The following is a 22,052-nucleotide window of genomic DNA, read 5'->3' on the forward strand; positions in this document are numbered from 1 at the left end:
CCTGATAAAAAATCTGTTCCTGATAAAAAATCTGTTCCTGATTATCATAACAATGCTTAGCATGTACCAGTTCTGTCTTTAGTACACGAAAGTCTCAGGTTATAACTTGTTGTTATTTGAAGGGGATCATCCTGTTTCCCTTGACAAAATAGTATTTCCCAAATAATTTTTAAAGTGAAATGAAATAAACACTCAATGAACGCAAGAAGTGACCAGGCTCAGGCTGGTCCTGTAGAATCATAGAATCATAGAATACTTTGAGTTGGAAGGGACCTTAAAGATCATCTAGTTCTAATAGCCTTTTAAACATTCAAAACTCATACTTTCAAATTGAGCTTTATATTATTTAAAAAACAAGTGTATTCTTTTTTTTTTTTTTAAATTGTTGTTCTTCTTCCTGGATCTCAATTCCTTATCTAAAGGATTTCTCATATTAATGATTTCAGTCATGCTTATTCAAAAATTAGCACAATTGGAATACTACATACTCTTAGGGAATCTGGGAGGGTTGTCATTGACATCCGTGAGAGTAATGTTTACAGTGGTAGTACCAGCCAGTCCTCCCAGCTGTCCTCCCATATCCTTGGCTTGAATTAGAACTTGATATTGTTCTTTCACTTCTCTGTCCATATTTGGCAATGCTGTTCTTATTACACCTATGAGAAGAAATGGAAAAGAGAAAGGACAAGTAAATATAGGCCTGTGACTGTCTATTCTTACATTTTGATACTAGAACTCTTGGACCAGAAATGGAATTCTAGTTAAATGGTTGATAAGAGAGGAGTTCACATAGAAACATGCATATCACTCAGGCTTTTCAAAAGTGTGCTCATCAGCTATTCAACTGCTCAAAATGACTGCTGCATCTTTTCATTTAGGACGGATTTTAATGGTGTGAGTATAGGTTTGCCCCACTGAAATGAAAGAAAGCTGCACTGTACGGAATAGGGCAATGTAAGAAGAGATGGCAATACCTTTCAGAGCCTGCATCTTCAATTGTCTCCCAACCAGTCTTAATCTTAATTTTGGATAGCTGATATCTAAATAGGTGTGCCATAATCTCCCTTCTGATATTTTAAGAATGTATGTGATAAAGAGGAGGCTCAGAGAGAGAGAGGTATTACTGCTTACAGAATTAGCTGACGAGGTTGTAAAAGCTATAAGGTTTTGGCCACTCAAGCCTTTCTCTTGAAACTAAATATATAGGAGAAAATGCATTTCTTTGAAAAAATTTTACAGGTCCATATTACAATGCAAAATGCTGTATATTCATCACTAGTTTTTAGAAAATTACTAGGTGCAGATTGATGCAGACAGTGTGCACAAGTTAAAAATTAAACAAATTGGAAATATTCCTCTCTAAGTTATTACTGGTTTAGAAAATAGTATTTTATAGTATTAAACCATTTTGGTTTAAAAGCAGTCTTTTTCCCCTGCTGTTAATATGGGTCTGGAATCATAAGAAAAAAACTTTACAGGTCATACTTATCTTTAAAGCAAACAACTGCTGTTGTGTTAACAAGTAAGAATAGGAAAAAATAGCTTACAGTACTTGTTCAGAGTCAAGAAATTACTTTGACCTAAATCTGCTATTTTGGGAACCTATTAAAGATAGCCGTTGACTGAATTATATAAGAGTTTCATTTCTCTCCCCTTGTCACACTGATCATGATGACAATGTTAATAACCTCAGCATGGCATATACTGTACCACATAGATCTGGAATATGACTAGTAAGTACTTAAGAACATTTAGATACCAGAACACTATATTTTTGAGCTCTTGAAAACAATCAGGGGAGTTTAATGTTTTGCTTGTTCTTGACGTAAATATGGAACTGCAAAACTGTAAATATTTTTTTTCATATTAATGCGACATTCATGAAAAAAATCTTTTTGTAAATAGATTGAACATTACTAAGTTTCCTCTTGAATATCTTATTCCATATTTTTTGCATTGTGGAGACTATGTGTTCCATAGTATTTTATAACATATTTGGTATGCTCATTCTAAGAAGAAAAGAACTATGAGTATTACAGGCTTCCTTGGTTGGACTAGCAAAATAAAATAGCACTTATTGGAAAAAAATGAAAATGGCAGATAGTAGGTTGTGAGCAAGAGATACAGTCAATCTAATTGTTTATACCGGTTTTAGGTTCAATTGAGTGGCTTGCTTAGAAATATTCCAGATGGTCTCAAGAAAATGAAGAATGTCTATCACTTTAGTAATGAATTTCCCTATTGCCTCCTGTTTATTCTTGTCTGGAAGTATAAAGGCATTCTACGTACTTTTCCATAAAAAAAAAAAAACGTTGTCTCCACAAAAAAAAAAAAAAAAAAAAGAGAATAATCTTCACGTTTAGCAGTTCAAAGGCAATTTTCTCTTTTCTACCGATTCTATTTAAAAAACATAAAAACACCTCCTTGAAAGTACTATTTCTACCAAAATCATCAGTTCATATGGACAGGTAAAAGGTGATTTAATATATCTAGCCAGCAAAATCAAAAAATAAAAAGGGGGTAAAAATACATGGGAAAGAACTAAAATTTTGACATCCCAGTTTCAGCTTCACAAAGAGTATTCTAACTTCATATCAAAGGCTTTTTGTAATGTATAATATGCATCTAATAGTGTTCTGAATGTGTGTAAATCCTTCTGCCTTAATATTTTACAATAAAGGTTGTTCAGCCCCAGAATTGAATAACTTTGTTGTTTGTTTTTTTCTTTGCAAATATCATCAATATCAAATGTGGAGAAAAGTGTGGTCTCAATGAGGCTGCTTAAAATTGAAAATAGCATGTATGGGACCTGAGCCAGATATATTCTGCAAAGTTATTGAGCCATGATTCAAAAGCATATGATACATCTATGTGGAAGAGAAAATCCAAGTTCCATGAAAAACATCCTGAATAAATATTAGTGTCAATACTCCTGATAATACAAACTTGCGTTTCAAGAGTGTAACTGAGGTCAAAATATGGACTAGAATGCTGAGTATGAGAAAAAAATTGGAGACATTCACCCATAAATAATACTGACCTCAGAAACACATCAGAAAATAGAGTGGAAAGAAGTTAGTCTAAAGAGTACTTTAGAACAGAATAGAATGTACAGCAGACAGATAAGGGAGATTATCTGTCTTAAGAGAAGTACTCTGTGTTAATGAAAACTCAAAACCAGAAGATCAATTTCATAGCATCAAAAAGTAACCTCCATGTACAAGAGCTGCGGCCATAAAATATGCCAGTCAAACAGCTGGTCTCAAGTAGGGAGTGTAATGTGTTTAACTTTCCTGCAAGCACGATAAAAGCCAACTCTTCCACTTCCACATACTTTGCTTACCTCCAGCAAAGCACTGCAAAAAGAGGAGGAAAAGAGCAGCTGTGACATTCAGACTGATACAGATTAAAAATTATTTAAGTGACCTAGATTCGTATCAGAGAAATGTTTATCACCTATCAGGAATTATTTGAGAAAGATGCATGTATAAAAGCACGTGCCTGCCAAACACAATACTTATTTCACCTATAAAGCTATGGTCTGTGGTTTCATCATAACTGCTTTGCAATGAGATCTTGAAGAAGTAATAGAAATTCAACAAATGTATCAGCTTTTGTATGGTAGAGGCTAAAAAGTGAACAGAATGTTTGGAACTGTTTGGAAAGGAACAAAGGCCAAAACTGTTATGAATAAACCATTTTATTGATAGATATGAACTGCCTTCTTGAATACTGTGTGCACTTTCTCATCCTGAGAAGAAGGAAGATGATCAGTATTATGGCATAACTTCTGTCTGAAAATGACAACAATCTAGAAAAGAGGTAATTTGGGGGAAATATGTGTCTATAAGGTCATGGGGAACTAATAAATTGGAAATAAATGTTCACTGTCTTGTGGAATATAAGTGTGAGGTATGAAATTAGTTAAGAATTGTTGTTTTTTAAAGAAGCAAGTGGAGTAAGTTCTTCACCCTAAAAAAATTTACCTGGGAATTTCTAGTCACGGAGCGGGCACACACTGTGCTCCTGGACAAGTCAACTCTACCGGGAAGTGGACAAGTTATGGAGGAGAAACCCTTTCAGAATTTTAATTACATGGACAATGCTAGTCACTCAGGAAGTTTGTAAGAACAAGTTGTTGAAGACTAGAAGAGTATTCAAGGTGTGCATCACTAAACACTTCCTCACTAGAGCTAAGTTGTCCAACACTTTGGGAGACATGTTACAGGACAGCATAGAACTTTTGTTTGACCTCATATGGATATTCTTAAGTTCTTTAAATAACTACAAGAGGATGTCTCAAAATTGTCAATATAATGCAAAAGACAGCATTAAAAAATAACGGCAAGCCAAAAAATGCTTATCCATCTGCCAACAGTTCTGAGTTTGTTGGTTTGTACCCAAATGTCTGTCTTCCCCTTTCCTGTCAAAAACACTCAGATATCTGGCAGTAAAACTCTGCAGTGGCAAACTATTGTATCTTCTCCTTAAAATAAAGAATTTGAAATACCAGATGTGTAGTACTGTCCAAGACTTCTGGATTTTAGAGCAAAGCATTAAGCAGCATCCTGTGCATTATTATTCACATACTGCTTGCTCTACAGCTATTGTTAGACCCACAGGTAACTCTTATATTTGACCTTGCTAAGGTAGGGCAGGTTACACCACTTTATTGTTGATTGTAGAAACATGGATCTATATGTTTTTTTCTGGTATAGGATTTTAAGCTGTACTGGCATGGCTTTATCATAAATCTGCTTTACAACTGTGTCCATTCTTTTACCACCAAGGTCCACCTGAGTAACTCACTAACGGTACTAATAGACAGATGGGGAGATGCTGGCTTTGTATGATGTTCCAGCGCTAGTAGGGTGTAGGTCACCACCTATGGTCCACTCTCTACTCACTCCTGAGTAACAGATGAGAGCATGTGATATAGCAATTCAAAATGCTATAGGAAAATTAAAGTTCTTCAAATATTAATAACTATTTTTTCCCTTGGGAAATTTGTACTACAACTTCAATTGTGGCTCCAGTAAAGGTTTTTCTTGCCATTGAATTCCTCCTCATTCTTTACAAGACTGAAATAAAAAAATAAGCATAAAGGTAAATACAGTCCCTCCGCATCCCCTTCACTGCCTCCTCCCCCCAGACATTTGAAGAAGTCTCATTTCAGTTTGAAAAAGTAAAAAAAAAAAAAAAAAAAAAAATTTCAGTTTGAAAAGTAAAATTGCTCACTGGAAATTGCAATATGATCTCCTGCTAAATGGAGCATGTGAAAGTGGAATGTGTCCATTGGAGATTGTGCACTAACAGCCTTATGAGTCCCTCACTGCCAAACTAGTGATTTGTCAGAGATAAAGACTCTTTTAACATAAAATCTGACATTCAAGTACAGCGTCACTGGAAAGAGAAACTATTTACTGAAAGGGGCATACAGACATAACACATACAGGATGACACAATGCATGGCATTCATCACATAGATTATTGGGTCCTTAACTGAATTACTAAATATAGAAACGAGAATGACATTTAGAAAATATAGCACAAGATATTTCCTTAACATGTCTACCAATCTCCCAAATACTTCCTTCTTTTTAAATGTATTATTCTTTTCTGCTCATATATCTAGTAACCCCACACAAACATGCTATGCTCCAGGAAAAGAAGTTAGCAAGATATGATTAGCTGTTCCACAGTCTTGAATTAATTCTGTATAGCAAAACAAAAATTGCTAGAAAATTTCTAACTGTCAGTTCAGTTAGTAAAAATGCAGAGAAAAAATAATATAGACCCAAGTTACAAAACTTGAATCATCAGGAAACAAACAAACAAACAAAAAAACCCAACCAAAAATAGAATACATGTAGCAGATAATGCTTTAGTTATAGAGAAATGATAAAGCGTAAAAACATACTTGTTCAGTATATACATATTTTAGCTATTCCAGGACGGATTGGAGGAATATGGGGTTTTTGTTTCTACAGAAGATTTTAATTAATTTGAAAAATAGTCAATACTCAAAACTGAATAATGTACAAAGTTACTCTGCTGGCTTTCAGCCATATCAGCCTAGTCCGTATTTATTCATTGATACTGTCCACATAAATAAAAATCCGAATTTTGAATCTTCTACTGCTGCTGATAAACTATTTACCTGTCTTCGGATCAATGGAGAAATATGGTTGTCCCTGAAGAATGCTGTAAACCACTCTAGCACTGTTTCCATAAGTGGGATCATCTGCATCTGTCGCCTTTACTTGAAGCACATACGCTCCTGTGAAGAAGCACAGGTAATCACATTTTCATTATAGGACAATGATCAGGGACATTTCAGAGACATTATTCTTGTTCCTCGCAAATTCTGTTGTAATTCTTGTTCCACCGAAAACCCTCTGAGTAACAGCTTGAGCATGGTGGAAAGGAAAGGGGAAGCGGACCACCTTTAGAAGATATTTGTGAACAGTTTGTAGTGCACATATTATTCGCAAAAACACTTTACTCAACACATAGAGGATAGAGGTCTGGGGAACACAATACTGGATTTTTAAAAAGTATTATACCTCAAAGTTTTGTGAAAAGGTAGACATCTGTGGAAGTAAAATATGTGAGTTGCCTTTAAAACAAGTATTAGGTCAAGCAGTTCGTGAATCTGCCAATGATCCAATATCTAAATACTTAGAAAAACTTAGTGCAGACTCCTAAATGCAGAAAATTCATTCCCGTTTTAGAAACAAAGTTCAGTATTGTCTTCAAAATCCAGACTTGAGTCTTCTTGCATTTCCAATACAGCTCAGTAGGAAAAAAAGAAGTACTATGGAGGAAGAATCTCCCCTTGATACTTTACATTCGTCCATGATTATAGACCAGATGTAATGCAGTTTGCTTTATATTCCAACTTAAAGGGGACAAAATGGAGGAAAATAAATGCATGTGAAGACAGAAAATTTACTGTAAATGGCAACAGCTTTGCAGAAATGTCTTGTCCCTCCTGTTGTTTGCTAAGCAATTTACCTGCATTTCCTCGCTGCCCTGTAACATAGGTGCTAGTGTCCAAACTGTCTTCAGCAAAATAAAGGGCCACATATTTAGGTTTTCCCATCAACTTTCAATCAAGAATCAATACCTTCCTATGATCTTCTGTGCAAATGAATGTTAGAATTTACAGTGTTGATTTGGAGTGAGTGATGATTAAGATAACCTACCTGAGAAACAGCAGAGGGAGGAGGGTTATCCCCATCATTTTTGTTTTAAGAAATGTTCTGCATTTGGACCTCATCTGGCATTTTGTCAAAAATATCCATGGAATGCGGCTAACACCTAAAGACTGCTACTTTTCTGTAATAAAACCTGCCCATGGCAGGGGGGTTGGAACTAGATGATCTTTAAGGCCCCTTCCAACCCAAACTATTCTATGATTCTATAAGTTTTGAAGGATATTCACAATCTAAAATTAACCTTAATGGATTTGTTGAAGTTTATTTCTGGGAATCCCTCACCGAAAGATGCTCCATCTGTAAGGTCCTATGCCTTATATAGCAAAGTAAGTCATAGGAAACATAGCTGTTTGGAAGACTTTGTTTTTTCTGTGTCCTTCCCCATTTCTTTATAGCAGTGGGGCTGATGGGTTTGGAATTGCCATTGCACAAATACTTGCTGCATAATAGTTGGTCTTACAAAAAGGCTCCTATCACAGCTTTTCATTGGATAATAGAGGATGTAAAGGTATTCCAAGAGATATTCTTTCTACCTCCTGAAGAAGACACAGAAATCTAAGTGCTATTTGATTAACAATCATGTTTTATAGTCAATGGGCTGATGATGTGTTTAAGCTAAGAACAAATTTCATTAATATCAATTTCTAAAAGAAAGAAAATATTAGCAAAGACTAAATGAATGGAAGTAAACCATTGAGATGGATTCAATTAATTAAAAGCCACAGGTTACTCTTGGTTTTCTGGATGTGAGGGTGAGGAATGGTATATATTGAGAAGACCAAAATCCAAGCTCAGTATAACAATATGGAAGCAATGCCTATTCAAACACTCGTGCCTTTCTTTACATTGCACATAATCATAACTGACTATACATTAAATAGCTTAGACAAGCCCAGCTGGAGGAATCAATTTTCCTACTGTAATCCCTGCAGAGCATTTGATGGTTTTCATCTGTTCCTGTCCATAAGGTATATCTTTGTAATAGCCCTGTATTCTGCTCCAGAAATTCAAAAAGTCACAGCAATAACTTAGTTCTACTCCAAAGATCAAGACAGAGAAGGAAATGGTAGCTCTCAAATTTTGTCCCATCTTCCCTCGAAAAACAGAAGTTGACTGTATGTACCACTTTGGACCCTTACTGTTGTGGAAATAAAACGGACAGCCTCCTTCTACAGCAAGTACCCTGACAAAACATGTCGTGTTCACTCATTGTACAGTACAACTTCCCTTCCTGGTATACACACACAATTGTCTTCCTTCACTGCTACAGTATCTCATTATCTTTCCAACCAAAAATATCAGTCTACTTTTCCATTGAAAATAAATGCTATTTTTAACACAGTTGCTGTCGTCTTCCCTCTCCACCTAATTGTTCAGTCTTTCACTGTGTTCTGACCTTAGACTGGTGAGTTTTTCTCCTCTCTGAAGTGGTGGAGCAAAGCATAGGATTCCCCAATGCTGAGGCTGGAGCTGGGACAGGGTGACTGAGTGCTCTAGTTGACAAGTGTGCTGCTTCAGGACTGGTTTAAGACAACAGCATACACCTTTGTGAAAAAAAAAAAAAAAAGACTAAAAAGAAAAAGAAAAAAAGACAGTGCTGTCACCCTTTCCCAAGTCTTCCCTTGGGCTATGAATTATGTTTCTGATGCCACACTATGCTGCTTCAGGGAGCTCATTTTACTTTGTCTTCTGAGTACAAACTGGCAAAATTTTGTGATCATGTTACCAAGACCTTTGCTTTGCACCTTGAAGAGAGGAACATTCTCCATAAGAGAATGGGATAGGCAGACCAAGATTTATAAATGTAAGAGCAGAAAACTAAAATTCTTTGTACATGTGGTTATTTTCTGAAGTACTGAGTACTGAGAAGACCTACAAAGGTCAGAATTTAAAAATGTAATGTTTCTGGAAGGCTAGTCACTACATCTGCCTTGTTGCAGGTTATTAACAGAGAACTTCCAAACATCATAATAATGACCTCTCTAACACTTGAGACTATCCAATAGAAACAGCAGACCTGTTGTCCAGAGATCTGTCCATCACCTTGAGAGGTTGAATTACATATTTTACTAGTGACCATTCACATTGACTAGCTTTGGACAACAAATATAGACAGTTAAAAGGTTGCTAAGATCAGGCAGCAAGGAAAATGTCATGTGCAAGGAAAATGTCATGTTACATAATCAACAATTTTTCAATACTTTTGGACTTTAGGATGTATCGTCTTTATGAAGCATCACACCTTACTCGCAAATTGCGAACGACATCTAAGCCTATATGTCTTTTTTTTTTTAAAAAAAAAGAATATTTAATACCACACTTATATTGGGGTTTAAAACCAATATTAATCAATATTAAAATCAAAATTAACCAATACGTTGAAGCTGCAATGAGATAAAATAAATCACAAATATTATTTGATTTTTCAGAAATTATTCAAGAAGAAAGCATTGTCCCCCTTAAATACTTCAGCTCTTATTTAATAGAGATGCTTATTTTCTATCCATTTCAGTTACGATTCTGCACTTGTATTTATCACTATCACAGCTTTTCTCTTAATCTTTAGAAGCTCAATTCAGGAAAAAAAATATTACAATGCACTTTGAAAAGGATTGGAAGATATGCTAGTTTGCTATGCCAGGTCAGATTTGGAAGGCAGATTTAGCTCTAGTAAAATTTGTGCAAAAAAATACTGTAGTCATCTTACAGAAAACTCATAGATACTTTATGAAATTTTTAGCTACCTATGAAGAGTCTGATTTATTCATTTATTTGCAGTACTATAGATAAAATAACAACTACCTTATTTACTATTTTACTCTATCAAATCAACACCTAGAATATAAACACAATATGATTGTGACTCCCTACGACTAAATGACATTTCATTATTGTTGTTATAAAAGAAATAAAGAAGTAAAGAAGATCTGCATTTACCAGATAAAAAGCTACTTATACTTTCTCTCCTCATACCTACCTTTTTATGTAGTTGGTAGGTTGGTAGAACATGTAAGTACTATTCAGATCCGCAATAGAAGATAACCAATAACAATGTGCAATGATCCAGATACATCAGCATGACACTGAATTAGTGGAATTCATAAAGATGTTTTCTCCAGGTCAAATAAAACATAAAAAACCCTCACTCTAAAGCAAATAATTGTAATTGTTTTTTACATCATGACACAAAAAAATGGTTGTCTCTAAAATGCAGAGGCATGGATTTGATGTAAGTACCGCTAGGTGGATAAGGAACTGGCTGGTTGGTTAACAGCTCAGCATTGAGGGGAGAGGAGGGAAGGGGAGGGAAGGAGATGGGAGTGAAGCGGAGAGGAGGTTCTAGGGAGACTTTACAGCAGCCTTCCAGTAGTAAGTTCCAGAAGAACTTTTTATCAGGTGTTATAGGATGAGGGGTAAAAATTGAAAGAGTGTAGATTTAGATTAGACATTAGGAAGGAATCCTCTACCATGAGGGTGAGGATGATGAGAGTCTGAAAGAGGTTTCCCAAAGAAGTTATGGGTGCACCCTCACTGAAAGTGTTGTGGATGCCCCTCCCTGGAAGTGTTCCACAACTGACAACTGAGTATATTCATCAGCTTCTCTTAAGTTCCAGCAGGTTTGGGTAAGAAATGCTTAGTTAAGATCCTCAAGCAACATTAAATTTTCTCGTTATGACATAAGTGTCCAGGTGTATTTAAGATGTTGGCATATGAAGTATTGAATGTGTAAGTGGGGGAGTTTCAATAAACAAAGTTAGTAATTTAATCCATTCAGTGTCTCAGGAGACTTAAACCAGGAGGCTTAAACAACCCTTACAGCAGTAAACAGGTTCATCTGGTTTTGTGCAAAATCTACCATGGCTGAGAATGGATTTTGGAGATTATCCTCTATTCCATCATTTGTTTCCTAAGCCCAAGCAACCATAGCTTAAACCCAGTCAACAGCATTTTGACAGGGCAGTGACCAGCTCCATTTCTTTCCACAGCTACTATGAGCAGCAACTATCTCCAAGCTAGAAATTATTTACCAAAACAAAGATTTGCTGAAACAGTGTGAGCCAGAATGAGTGTTTTCATGGTGATATTTACAGTGGAGTTTATACCACCTATTATTGACTCCTACCATGTAGGGATCTACACCCATACCAGGCATCTACAGATTGCTTTGCAGCCAGAGGCTAGACATGGGGAGCCTGGTAGCACTGGTCTACACGTAGCAGTGTTGCACAGGCAGAGGAGAAATACCACAGCTGAATCCATATCTACATCTAAGTTCTAATGGAAAAACGTGATGTTGCAAGATGAAGAAAGCAGAGAGCAGCCATCAGCCTGCTTGAAAATTCTGCTGTCGACCTAGGTGTCTGAGAATCCCTGCACAGACCAGTTCTTAGTTGTCTAAAACTATTAGTTTACATATTCTTAGATACATACTTAAGGTGATTTAACTTTATTACACAAAAGGAAGAAGAAATGCTGATATACAAACTACAGTTTTACTAAGGCAAATATTCCAAGTCACATTTAACCAGATGAATAGCAGGCACTCAGTATGAAAAATAATCCATTTCACGGCAATAGCAGTTTCAACTGTACTAATTCATCTGTCAGGTCTTTTACATCAAACAGATAATATGTAAAGCTTAGATTTTTATGAGAGGTCAAGCACTTTTTTTTTTTTATTTATTGCCTCCAGTCATTTACTAACTTAAATACATTCCTAATATTCTAAACAGATTTTCTGAAATTGGTTTTTTATCCTTTCAGTATTATTATGCATTGCCCATTGTATGTAACAAGTTTCTATTTTATTGCAAAGCATAAAACAAATATACTTTTAAAGCTAGACTCTAAAATCTAATTATTTTTTTCCAGGCGGTAATAGAGGGTGCTACAGCTCTAAATCTTTCATGCACAAAGGTAGTGATGGAGGATTACATTTACTATAGCTCATGACATTTTAATTAAAAAATGTACTTACACTACTATATAGAGTAATCAAATGAACAAAAAATATATAATTTTTTTGTGATTTGGAAATAACTTAATAATAAAAAAATGCTTTTTTTAAAGAAAAATGATGTGCAATCCACAAATATTTCATGTAAAGCATAGAATGCAGAATAATGGAATTATGTTCTAAAGTAATTATTTATATATTAGAAAGAAAAGAAAAATAATGCTAAACCATTGACAAGGCTAAAGGAAATGGTATGGAATTTTGATAAAGATTATATTTTAATACTTTAAAAAATACAGACAATATTGACAACTAAGATATTGTAAACTATTGCTTTAATCAGAGCAAGCATGCTAGTCTGAATTTGACTCTGACTGATGTCCAAAGCCAATCCAGCAATAACTGCAAATAGAAGGGAGCCCAAGATCTCCAACTCATTGGCCAAACTGACTAAAATTATACTGAAAAAGCCTCATAGTCTGTATCAAAATGGCTGAAGGGAACTATTGGAATCCTGAATTTATACAATAACAAGAATGTTTACGAATTTGAATTGCATGACTAGTACCATTATTTCTGAGAGTTTTAATTAGTGAAATGATAATTTTCCAAAATCAAAAGATTATGTTAAAGAACAACAGTATTGATTAAAACTTTCCCATTCAGAGTACTAGAAACCAATTTCAAAATTTTCTTATAACCAGTTTGATATTCTCAAATTGTTTATGAACAATCAGTTAAAATTTGTTAAAAAAAATCCCAATTACCCAATGTGAGAACACATTTAATTTATTGATTTTTCCCCTTTGTTTTTCTTTTAAAAGACTAAAATATTGGCCTTTTGTACTCTTTCAGCATGGAAATAAGTTTTGTTATCATCAAACTGTAGGTGGAGTACGTTGCTGGCTGTGAAACTATTATTGGCTTCCAAAAATCCCAAGGAGGAAATCTTATTTTCTTATACTTATTTAGTTGAACTGAAAGGCATAACCAAGAATTTACAAAACGCAACTGGGACTAGATAAACTTTTTTTTCACTGTAGAGGAAATAGTGAAGACTGCAGGCTAGGAGAATAACACAAAACTTATTTAGATATAATATCTGCAAAACTAATGGACAGTCAATAGAATTGCAAAAACAAATTAAAAAGGAGATGGCACTATATCAGGTCTTTTCTCATTAAGATCAGCTAGGCCTTCAAATCCCATTAAGTGTGGTATTAAATGTCAACATTCAGATAAGTAGTTATTTTCCACAGAAACAGAGGAGGACCTGCTTTAAGGTTTTGGAGAAGCAAGAGAGGGCTGGAGGGAAGCAGTAAGTTTTGGTGGTAGTTGAGATGGGAAGGGATACTGCGAGTGAGAGCAGGACTGCAGCATGATGTAACCATTCAAAAGCTCTTGCTGGACCCTCTCCACTCTGTGTAGATCAGAGATTCAGTCAGAGCAGGTCACTCAGGCCCTTGTCCATCCATATTTTTAATATCTTCTATGACATAAGTCTCACAACCTCCCATGGAATCTCTTCAAGCAGATTACTGAACAAGTTCAAGAGTCCTAGTTTGAAGTCCAAATTTTATCGTTTGCCTTGTTCACCACTTTTTTTCCTGTATTTTGGTAGTAGAAAATAAGTCATAGTATGTGAATTTTCATAGAATTTACTCTTCGCAAAGTGCTATGAAGGTGGTTCCATTTACTCATGCTGAGTAATGACAGGGTTGCCTAGCTGTCAGTAGGGGTTACATCACAAGAGGTTCTAATAACAAAACTTTGTCTAAAGCTGTCTTTTTCTTTTCTTTAATTTTTCCCCGACACTGTTGTCTTGTAGAGTTGGAAGAACAGATATTATCTTTCTGTACAACCTCTATCTTTTGCACTATTGTTATTCTCCTGGGAGTTGCTGATGTCTAGTGATTTTGAAAGAAATCAGAAGATTGCGCCAATATTTTTTCCATAGGCAGGAGGAAGGAGGGGCATAGTTGCTGGTATAGAAACTACTTTGCATATTATTCCTGAACGATTACAATAATAGGACCTTGATAACCTGAGTAGTATCCATCCTCTTTTCAGAATTCAAGTAAAAACCTAATCAACCTCTAACTTTCCTGTGTTTTCTTTTTTTCCACGGGAAAAACAAAAAATAAAAAAAAAAAAAGGAAAGGTGAATTTATGACTCACCTGCACCACAACATTGCAATTCAGATCAGGAGATCCCTTGCTTCAATAAATACACCTCTTACCTGCCGCTAGCATTTTTAACAAAGCTCCAGTATGGGGAGAACATGTGCATCTGTGAAGAGAGATGCTGACATTGTCTTTTCAGGACTTATCTTTTACAGAAGAAATTAACACTAATGTGCTTTGAAAACACACTCCTAAATCTGACTACCACAAAAATAATGTAAGGAACTTACGTTTTACTTAGAAAAGCCAGTTTCCAGTTTATGTATTCATGATTGTGCAGCTCTGATAATAACAGAAGGTTACTGGCTCCATCAATATCTTGAATTCTAGACACAAGCAGGGGAGCACTTTTTCTCCTGTTTTGCATTCCAGGCATCACATTGAACATAAATATATTTTTCTCTCAGTTGTCAGAAGTCGCCATGTCTATAAAAGCAATACTGTCATTCCCTGTTGTAATTGACAAAAAACGGCAGCTTTTTCGCTAGTACTTCTGCTGTGCTGGTAGCTAAAAGTAGCTGTTGCAAATCTCAGCTTTTAGTGCATAATCAAACATATTTCTAGTATCCCTAGAATAACTTTTCATTTACAGTGGGAACAATCCAGAGAGTATGGAAAGCTGTCTTTGTTAAGCTGAATGACACGTACACTCTGATTTCATCTGGAAAACAGTGCTTTACGCACTGAGGTTTTTTTCCTGGGAAGTTGGAAGACATTGCATTGTGAAGGAAGGAGATTTTTTTGTTGTTTTCTTCCTTGCGCTATAAATGCTTCATAAAATAGAACTATGGTTTTAGAAAGATGCAGGACATTTTGGTTTTGTCTCTCAAAGTCTTTATTGCAAATCAATTAATAGGTCCCTTTTTCCTGGCCATATCTGTCTCCCTCGTGGATGATCAGAGTAAATAAGGGACACCTACATCTGTGGGACTTTTAAATAAGTATTCAGCTTGGAAATCAGTAATGCAATTATTTTCATTTCCATTTTTTTTTTATTATGCTCATTTGTTGGGTCAGCCAGAGTTAAGCCACTAAGGGCACACAATCTGGCTAAGCTAATAATGACTCTGTTAACATTGAATTTTTATTTTATTTATTTGTTTTTATTAATTTAGGCTACTTATTTATTTATAAAGGCATCCAGCTGCTTATACAGTCCCAGGGCTGTGATAATGTTTACAGAGTTTGTGTTTCAGAAGCAAATGAGGAGCTTGAAATAGCAGCTAATAGTCTATACCCAATATGCACATAAAGGAGTAGCCTGGTGAAGTAACTGCTGGAAATAATGTGCAGGGAGAGCAGCACAAGAGCTGATTAGCAAATGTTAAGCCTAATATCTATCCCTTTGAGAAATAAATATCAAGAGTGATTTTTGCTTTCTGTTTTCAAGTCTGTGGGTTGTTTTACCAAAATGACAGGAGTTCCTCTCAAATATATGAAATTTAGCACATAAAAAAAACTTAGCTTTGACTTTTGCTTTCATCATCTTGGCAACTTGAGATCTCTTTTGGCAATGACTCAATAGAGACTTAATTTTACTAGTATATTCATCATGGCTAGGATGTGGGAGATAAAAATAACTGCTATACCATCCAATCATGGTAACTGTTCTCGTGAAATCCCTATTGTAAATGTCTCTGTGCTGATAAAAGCACGCTGTTGTTATTTTAATTTATGTTTTGCAGGGAGATGGTATAATCTGTATTAGAGGAAAGAACCATTCTGATATCAAATGCTATGTCTAAACTAGAAGACCTTGCCAAAAATACTGTATGAAATCAGATGCACCCTGGGAAGTAAATATTTTATTCAATAGAATTGTGAAATAATAGATGTTAAGTTATTATACCCGATACACTGAATTCTTAAGGTTCTGAGAAAAAAGAGTCAACCTCAAAATAATAACACTAAGAGTTACCATTCATTTATTAATCTGTAAAGTGGTTTCAGTGTGATCAAAATATTTTTTCAGGTAGTAATGTTCAAAGAAAAGGCTAAGTATTAAGCTCAATTAGAGTAAGGGAAGTGATATTGATTCCTAGCTTTTGAATGCTGATGCAATATGATGGTTGTCATCATGTTTAGATATACAGCACTAGTTACTGTCGGCTGCATACCTTTCAACAACCTAAAATCCTTCCAATACCAGATGAAAGAGTACCAGGAGAAGAAGTATTTTTAATCAGTCCAGGAAATGACATTATTTTTTCTCATGGAAGATCTCCTAGAGATTCTTAAGGTGTGGCAAAGGCCTAAAATTTTGACACTTCTTCCCCACCCCCCCCTCCCCAAAATATATACCCCACAAATGGCAGACATCACAGAAAGAATTCAGGAGAAAGCCTGTCATAGTGTACTTCCATTATCTTAGTGTTTGAAGTTTTCATGAGCTGAAGTTTCACACATCAATCCTTCAAATGTCAAATGATTTATTCAGAATGTAGTAATAAGAAAACCTGAGCTTTAGACAAGACACAAGAGAAAAATGGTGCAAAATAAATGTCACTCATATTCTATGTCAGCTGAAGTGATTTTACTTTGATTCTCAGTAGATGTTCCGATGGTGTATGAAGGCTGCTCTGTTTCATTTATTTTTACTAGAAGCTGGACCTGTGTAGAAATAATTTAATTCTATGTTCAGCCAGGCTTCTTCACATGAACTAAGTTCATTTCTACACCAGAATTTGCGGAAAAAATCTTGAATAAGAGAAAAAAGTTTACCAGGACCTTTTGGCCAGTTATATTTTAATAGAGTCATGCACTAATGACCAAACTTTGGTAACCAAATTTCATACTAATCTAGTGACATTTCACATCCCTTCCTACCTACATAAAGCGTGGCGGCTACATCTCTCAAGAAACATGTAGAGCAATCTTAATGAACATCTTCATTCCTTTGTGTTTATTTGTTTTGTTTGTTTGTTTGTTTTTAATCTACCTTTAGATCTTTTTTCCTACTTAAAATCTACAAAACTCCCAAAGGCAAACTTGGAATAGGCAGAGAAATGATAGTATGCAAAAATAATCTCAAAACATAACAGTGACTCCTACACAATCCAATATGCAACGTGATTTTGTGAGAAAGGTGCTGATTTTTCTTTAATTATTTAAGCAGAGTATTGCTTTGAAGACTTTTTGCTACTTCAAGACCAAAGCATTGAAGAAGTCATGGAATTTTACTCCGTATAATTGCATTAAATTTTAAAATGTCATCTGATCCATACAATGACTTAATTCATAATTTCTGTACTATTCTACATAGCTTCCAACTCTAACATCCAACTACGCTAACGTTCAGCAGTGATAAATGACAGTAACCCCACTTACCCATGACAGGAATCTTGACTATGGGGGCTTCAAAACACGGAATGGCATGGATGTCCTCAGGCCTGACAAAAGACTCCCCTCATGCAAACTCATTTGCAAGGTTAAGAAAAATGGTAAAAGAGGCAGTGTTACTCCAAGGGACATCAGGCTTAGCCTCCATCACAAATGATATTTTGGAAAAAAAGTAGAAGAAATACATAATTTAAAACCAGTCAGGATAACGTGCCCCTATGTAAGTCCTGGTCTGATTCCTAGCAGTGATTGATTAAAACCCTAAAACATAGAACATCATATCCTTTCCATTCATCTCTTACCTTTTACCACAGTAGCTGAGTCTTCCTAAAACAAAGCTAATAAACTATTTTCCGTTTCTACAGGAACAAGATAAGGAGTAATGAACTCAGCATACAGCAAGGGAGACAGAGGGTTTTGATAGATGAACAGTGAAAGCTTTGCACAATGTTGATTGTGGTGACTCTTCTCAACTGCATGTTATGTACCCTCTCAGAAATCCCATTCCTGTTGTAGGAATGACCCTTAATAACTCACTGCAGTTTAGTGGACTTTGCACAAGCAGCTGGTTTATCCTTACAGCAGAAACTCCTGAGACAGAGATGGAATAAATAGCTGGCAACAAAAAACAGTACAGGCATCCAAGTTAACAGTGGTCAGACTTCAAACACAGCCCTAATGTTAATGGTAGGCATGTTATTAATTTTATTTTATTATTTTACTAGAGGGATTTTAGTGTCACTACCTTTGGAATTTCTTGAGAACAGATTAGACATTCATTAGGAATGACATACATGATCCTCATGGAAATGCATTAAATGAATTTGAGATCCCTTCTAACTCCAGTTTTGTGACTCTGTGCACTGTAAAGACATCCCTCCTAGAATAATGCTAGGTCCCTGCTCTTGTGGCTACAACAGAAGTGCCTCTGCGTTAACACTATAATTTGGGGAAGGAGTGCGCTTTTGAAGCAAATCTTTCAATTGTCCTCACTTACTGTGACCTAGTTAATATGTGAACATTGTTTAGGTGAGCAAACTGGATTATTTTGAAAGGCATGTTGTAGGCATGTACTTGATGCAACACAGCTGTTAACAGGTTGGTGTTCAGTTCAAGGGGTAATATGAGAGGTTATTTGAAACCATGAGAGTAGAAATACTCTGAATGCCAAGTTCTCAGCACTCGATTTTTTACCACACAGGTCTAGTTCTATTGCATGTCTAGTATGACATAGGTAGCTCTCTCTGTGCACAGCATCACAAATAATACTTCTCCAATCCTTTTCAGAGCCTTTAGGTAGTACTGTAAAAATACATACATACCACTATTATTTCACTGAAGGAACATTTGCAGCTTTGTTAGCAAAAATCTATAAAGTTTTAACAGAAGACAAAAATGTTATGGTAATATTGAACCAATTTCATAGCACTGAAAATAGAATATTTTAGTGATAAGGAGAGAGAAGATATTCAAACCAGAGGGTCATATTAAACATATGAAAGTTTTAAATATACCTACTTAAAATTAGCTGGAGCATGACGCTTCTGTCTCAAAAATCTTATAAATGTGACAACTCCCTTCTTTTCAGGTGTCTGCATTCTGTATATTTTCTCTAAAATCAAGTTACAACCCTTTAGTATACCACGCTGATTTGCTATTGATCCAAAGAGCAAATCCAATTTTATATTTATTTCATAATTTGGATCGGTATAATGCTTTGACAGTACAATATTATTAAACAAAACCTCAAGTGTCCTTCACGTCAGGCAAAATTCTGGACTGTGTGCTGCCAGACTAGGGACTTAAAACCAGTTTTCTTAAGAAACACCTAGTGAGCCAAAGAAAATGTCAGTGTTTCACTAGAGGAATGCACTTGCTAGGCATAACTAGTATGTCGTTCTTTGCCAAAAGGTCACAGAAATGTACTTTTCAGCCTCTTCTGTTTTGCTAAGCATGTCTCTGTTTCAACATACAGCAGGCAGAGGTTTTTTTCAGCATCAGGAGAGACAGTGACTGAAGCAGAAGGCTGGAACAGGGAGATCTCCTCCTGTTCTTACTTCTATAGCAGACTTGTTGGTCAACAATGTATCTCACTGTTTCTTAGATTCTCCCTGATAAAATGGAAATAGGAGCCTTCACACCTACAGTGGTAGATGCTGTTCTAAGACAGTTTAATGTGCATCGATTTTTGGTATTCAATAGTTTGTTGATATTAGATCTTCTATTATATCATTGGTCATGAAATGACAGTATAGTCATTGGGCACTGGAACAGGCTGCCCAGGAAGGTGGTCGAGTCGCCTTCCCTGGAGGTGTTTAAGGAACGAGTGGACGAAGTGCTTAGGGACATGGTTTAGGGAGTGTTAGGAATGGTTGGACTCGATGATCCAGTGGGTCCTTTCCAACCTGGTGATTCTGTGATTCTGTGATTCTTTGTGTAGAACACCAGACTATCCCAATCTAAGTAACGTAAGGCAGTATATCACATTCTTCACATTCCTTAAAGTCATACCTTTGAAAGAATTATGGTCTACTGTCAGGAAGCAGTCAAATGACAATCTCAAGAGCTGACAGAATTACAGAATATCACTTATCTGGGATAATATTTTATGCTATTTTATAAGGCATCGTGTAACATATAGCTGTGAAAATACCTGGTTTTGTTTGCCTTGTTAAGAACAAAAAAGTAAAGTGTGGCTTTTGGAACAAACAAAGAAATCTCAAGCAAAAGTATGATTTGAAGATAATATCAATCATTCCAATCATTCCAATACATGCAAAACATTTCATTTTTCATCACAGCAAACAGGCGAGAGGAGGAAAGCTTTTGTTTTCTGGGTTGGCATGATGAATGGAAGAGAGAATCAGAAATGCTACATGAGTTCTCAATTCAGCTGCCTTCTTTGGCCTGGGGAAGTTCAAATGTTTACTGGACATCTTTCTGGAAAATTTCATATTTGTGACTCTTCATAATATTTTACGTTTCATTCATTTATTTATTTATTTACAAGCTTGCATGCCTGTTTTCTATGACATCTTCCTGATTCCCAAGCAGTGTCATTTTTTCTTTCATTTTCTCCTTCTCAGTTTCTTCTCTATGAGCAGTGATGATCAATGAAAATGTTTTCAGCACAATGGAACAATATTAATAAGTGAGCCTTAAAACCAGACATTTACTTACAATAGATCAAATAAAACCACTGCTAGGAAAGAAACAGAAAGAAGTTGAATTTAAGTGAATGAACTCTTCATTAGACACAAAAAAGACTTTAGTAGTACTCTTCTCCTTTGTGACTTAATTTTAATTTCTTAAGAGAGATTCAAGACAATCCTGCGATTCCAGTGTAACTTCCAATGTGGCAAGTAAAAAACATAATGGAGGATAAGGGGATGAGAGAAGCTTGAAGTACAGGACAAAACTCCCTCTTCCTCTGCTTAGAAAAGACTATTGCTCTAAGGTTACTCTATTTAAAAATCAGTATTGTTTTCATCGGTGTGTCCTAATTGTGAGTGCTGAAGTTTTATTATTTAACTTCAGGCACTTGAGGCTTCAATCTCAACACAATAAAAAATAAATGCACCTGTCCACCCCAAAATACAGACAGTGTTTATCAATTACATCTTCATTTATTGTATATGGAAAAATAAATGCCTGAATCCTCATGGGATAATCTGTGCAATTGACTCCACGGGTCGTGACCGTAAAACTTCTGGAATTATGCCAGACCTGACGATGAGTTAGTCAGCAGTCCTGGGCTCATTTTAGGTGATATTCACATACATGCTATTTTTCCCTGTGTGTCAGAGGTAAATGAAAAGCCAAGACCTCCACTCTCAAAACTCCTTCTTTAGCCAAGACTGAAAAGCAAAACCAGTCTCATAGCTCACTGAAGAATGTCTCTTCTGGTAAAATACAATTATGCTCCTTATCTTTTTCCTTGTTAAGAATATTTTATTTTGTGTTATTCTGAACTTCCCATTGTAAAGCCCTTACTGGGAAAGGGTGAGAACTTGCTTATCCTAAAAGCAGCAACAAAGCTCTCATTACTTTGGATAGCGAAGGATCATACATTTATATATCTCTGTTTTCAAACTTGAGGTTTTGAGCTACCAGTTGATAGCTCAGTCCTGGGTCCAGTTCTGTTTAATGTCTTTATCAATGACCTGGATGAGAGGATTGAATGTACTCTTAGTAAGTTCATGGATGACACTAAGTTGAGAGGAAGCGTCTGCCTATTTGAGGGAAGGGAGGCTCTGCAAATGGATCCAAACAGGTTGTACTGAAGAGCTGAGGCCAATGGGATGACTTTTAACAAGGCCGAGTGCAGAGCATTGTATTGGGAACCCAACAAC

The 22,052-nt window shown here is 35.7% G+C and overlaps 1 protein-coding gene across 4 annotated transcripts in view; it reads right to left on the reverse strand.

The window, feature by feature from the left end:
• CDH12 (cadherin 12) overlaps positions 1-22,052 on the reverse strand; it is a 544,062-nt gene that overhangs the window by 70,229 nt on the left and 451,781 nt on the right. For all 4 annotated transcript variants that reach the window (XM_054059459.1, XM_054059460.1, XM_054059461.1 and 1 more), the window contains 2 exons: positions 6,161-6,280; positions 489-656 (listed from right to left, as the gene is read on the reverse strand). In XM_054059459.1, coding sequence (XP_053915434.1) covers positions 489-656; positions 6,161-6,280 — 288 coding nt within the window. The remainder of the gene's footprint in view (positions 1-488; positions 657-6,160; positions 6,281-22,052) is intronic.

The sequence above is a fragment of the Cuculus canorus genome, chromosome 2 (genome assembly GCF_017976375.1).
Source record: "Cuculus canorus isolate bCucCan1 chromosome 2, bCucCan1.pri, whole genome shotgun sequence".
In the NCBI taxonomy this organism is placed as follows: domain Eukaryota; kingdom Metazoa; phylum Chordata; class Aves; order Cuculiformes; family Cuculidae; genus Cuculus; species Cuculus canorus.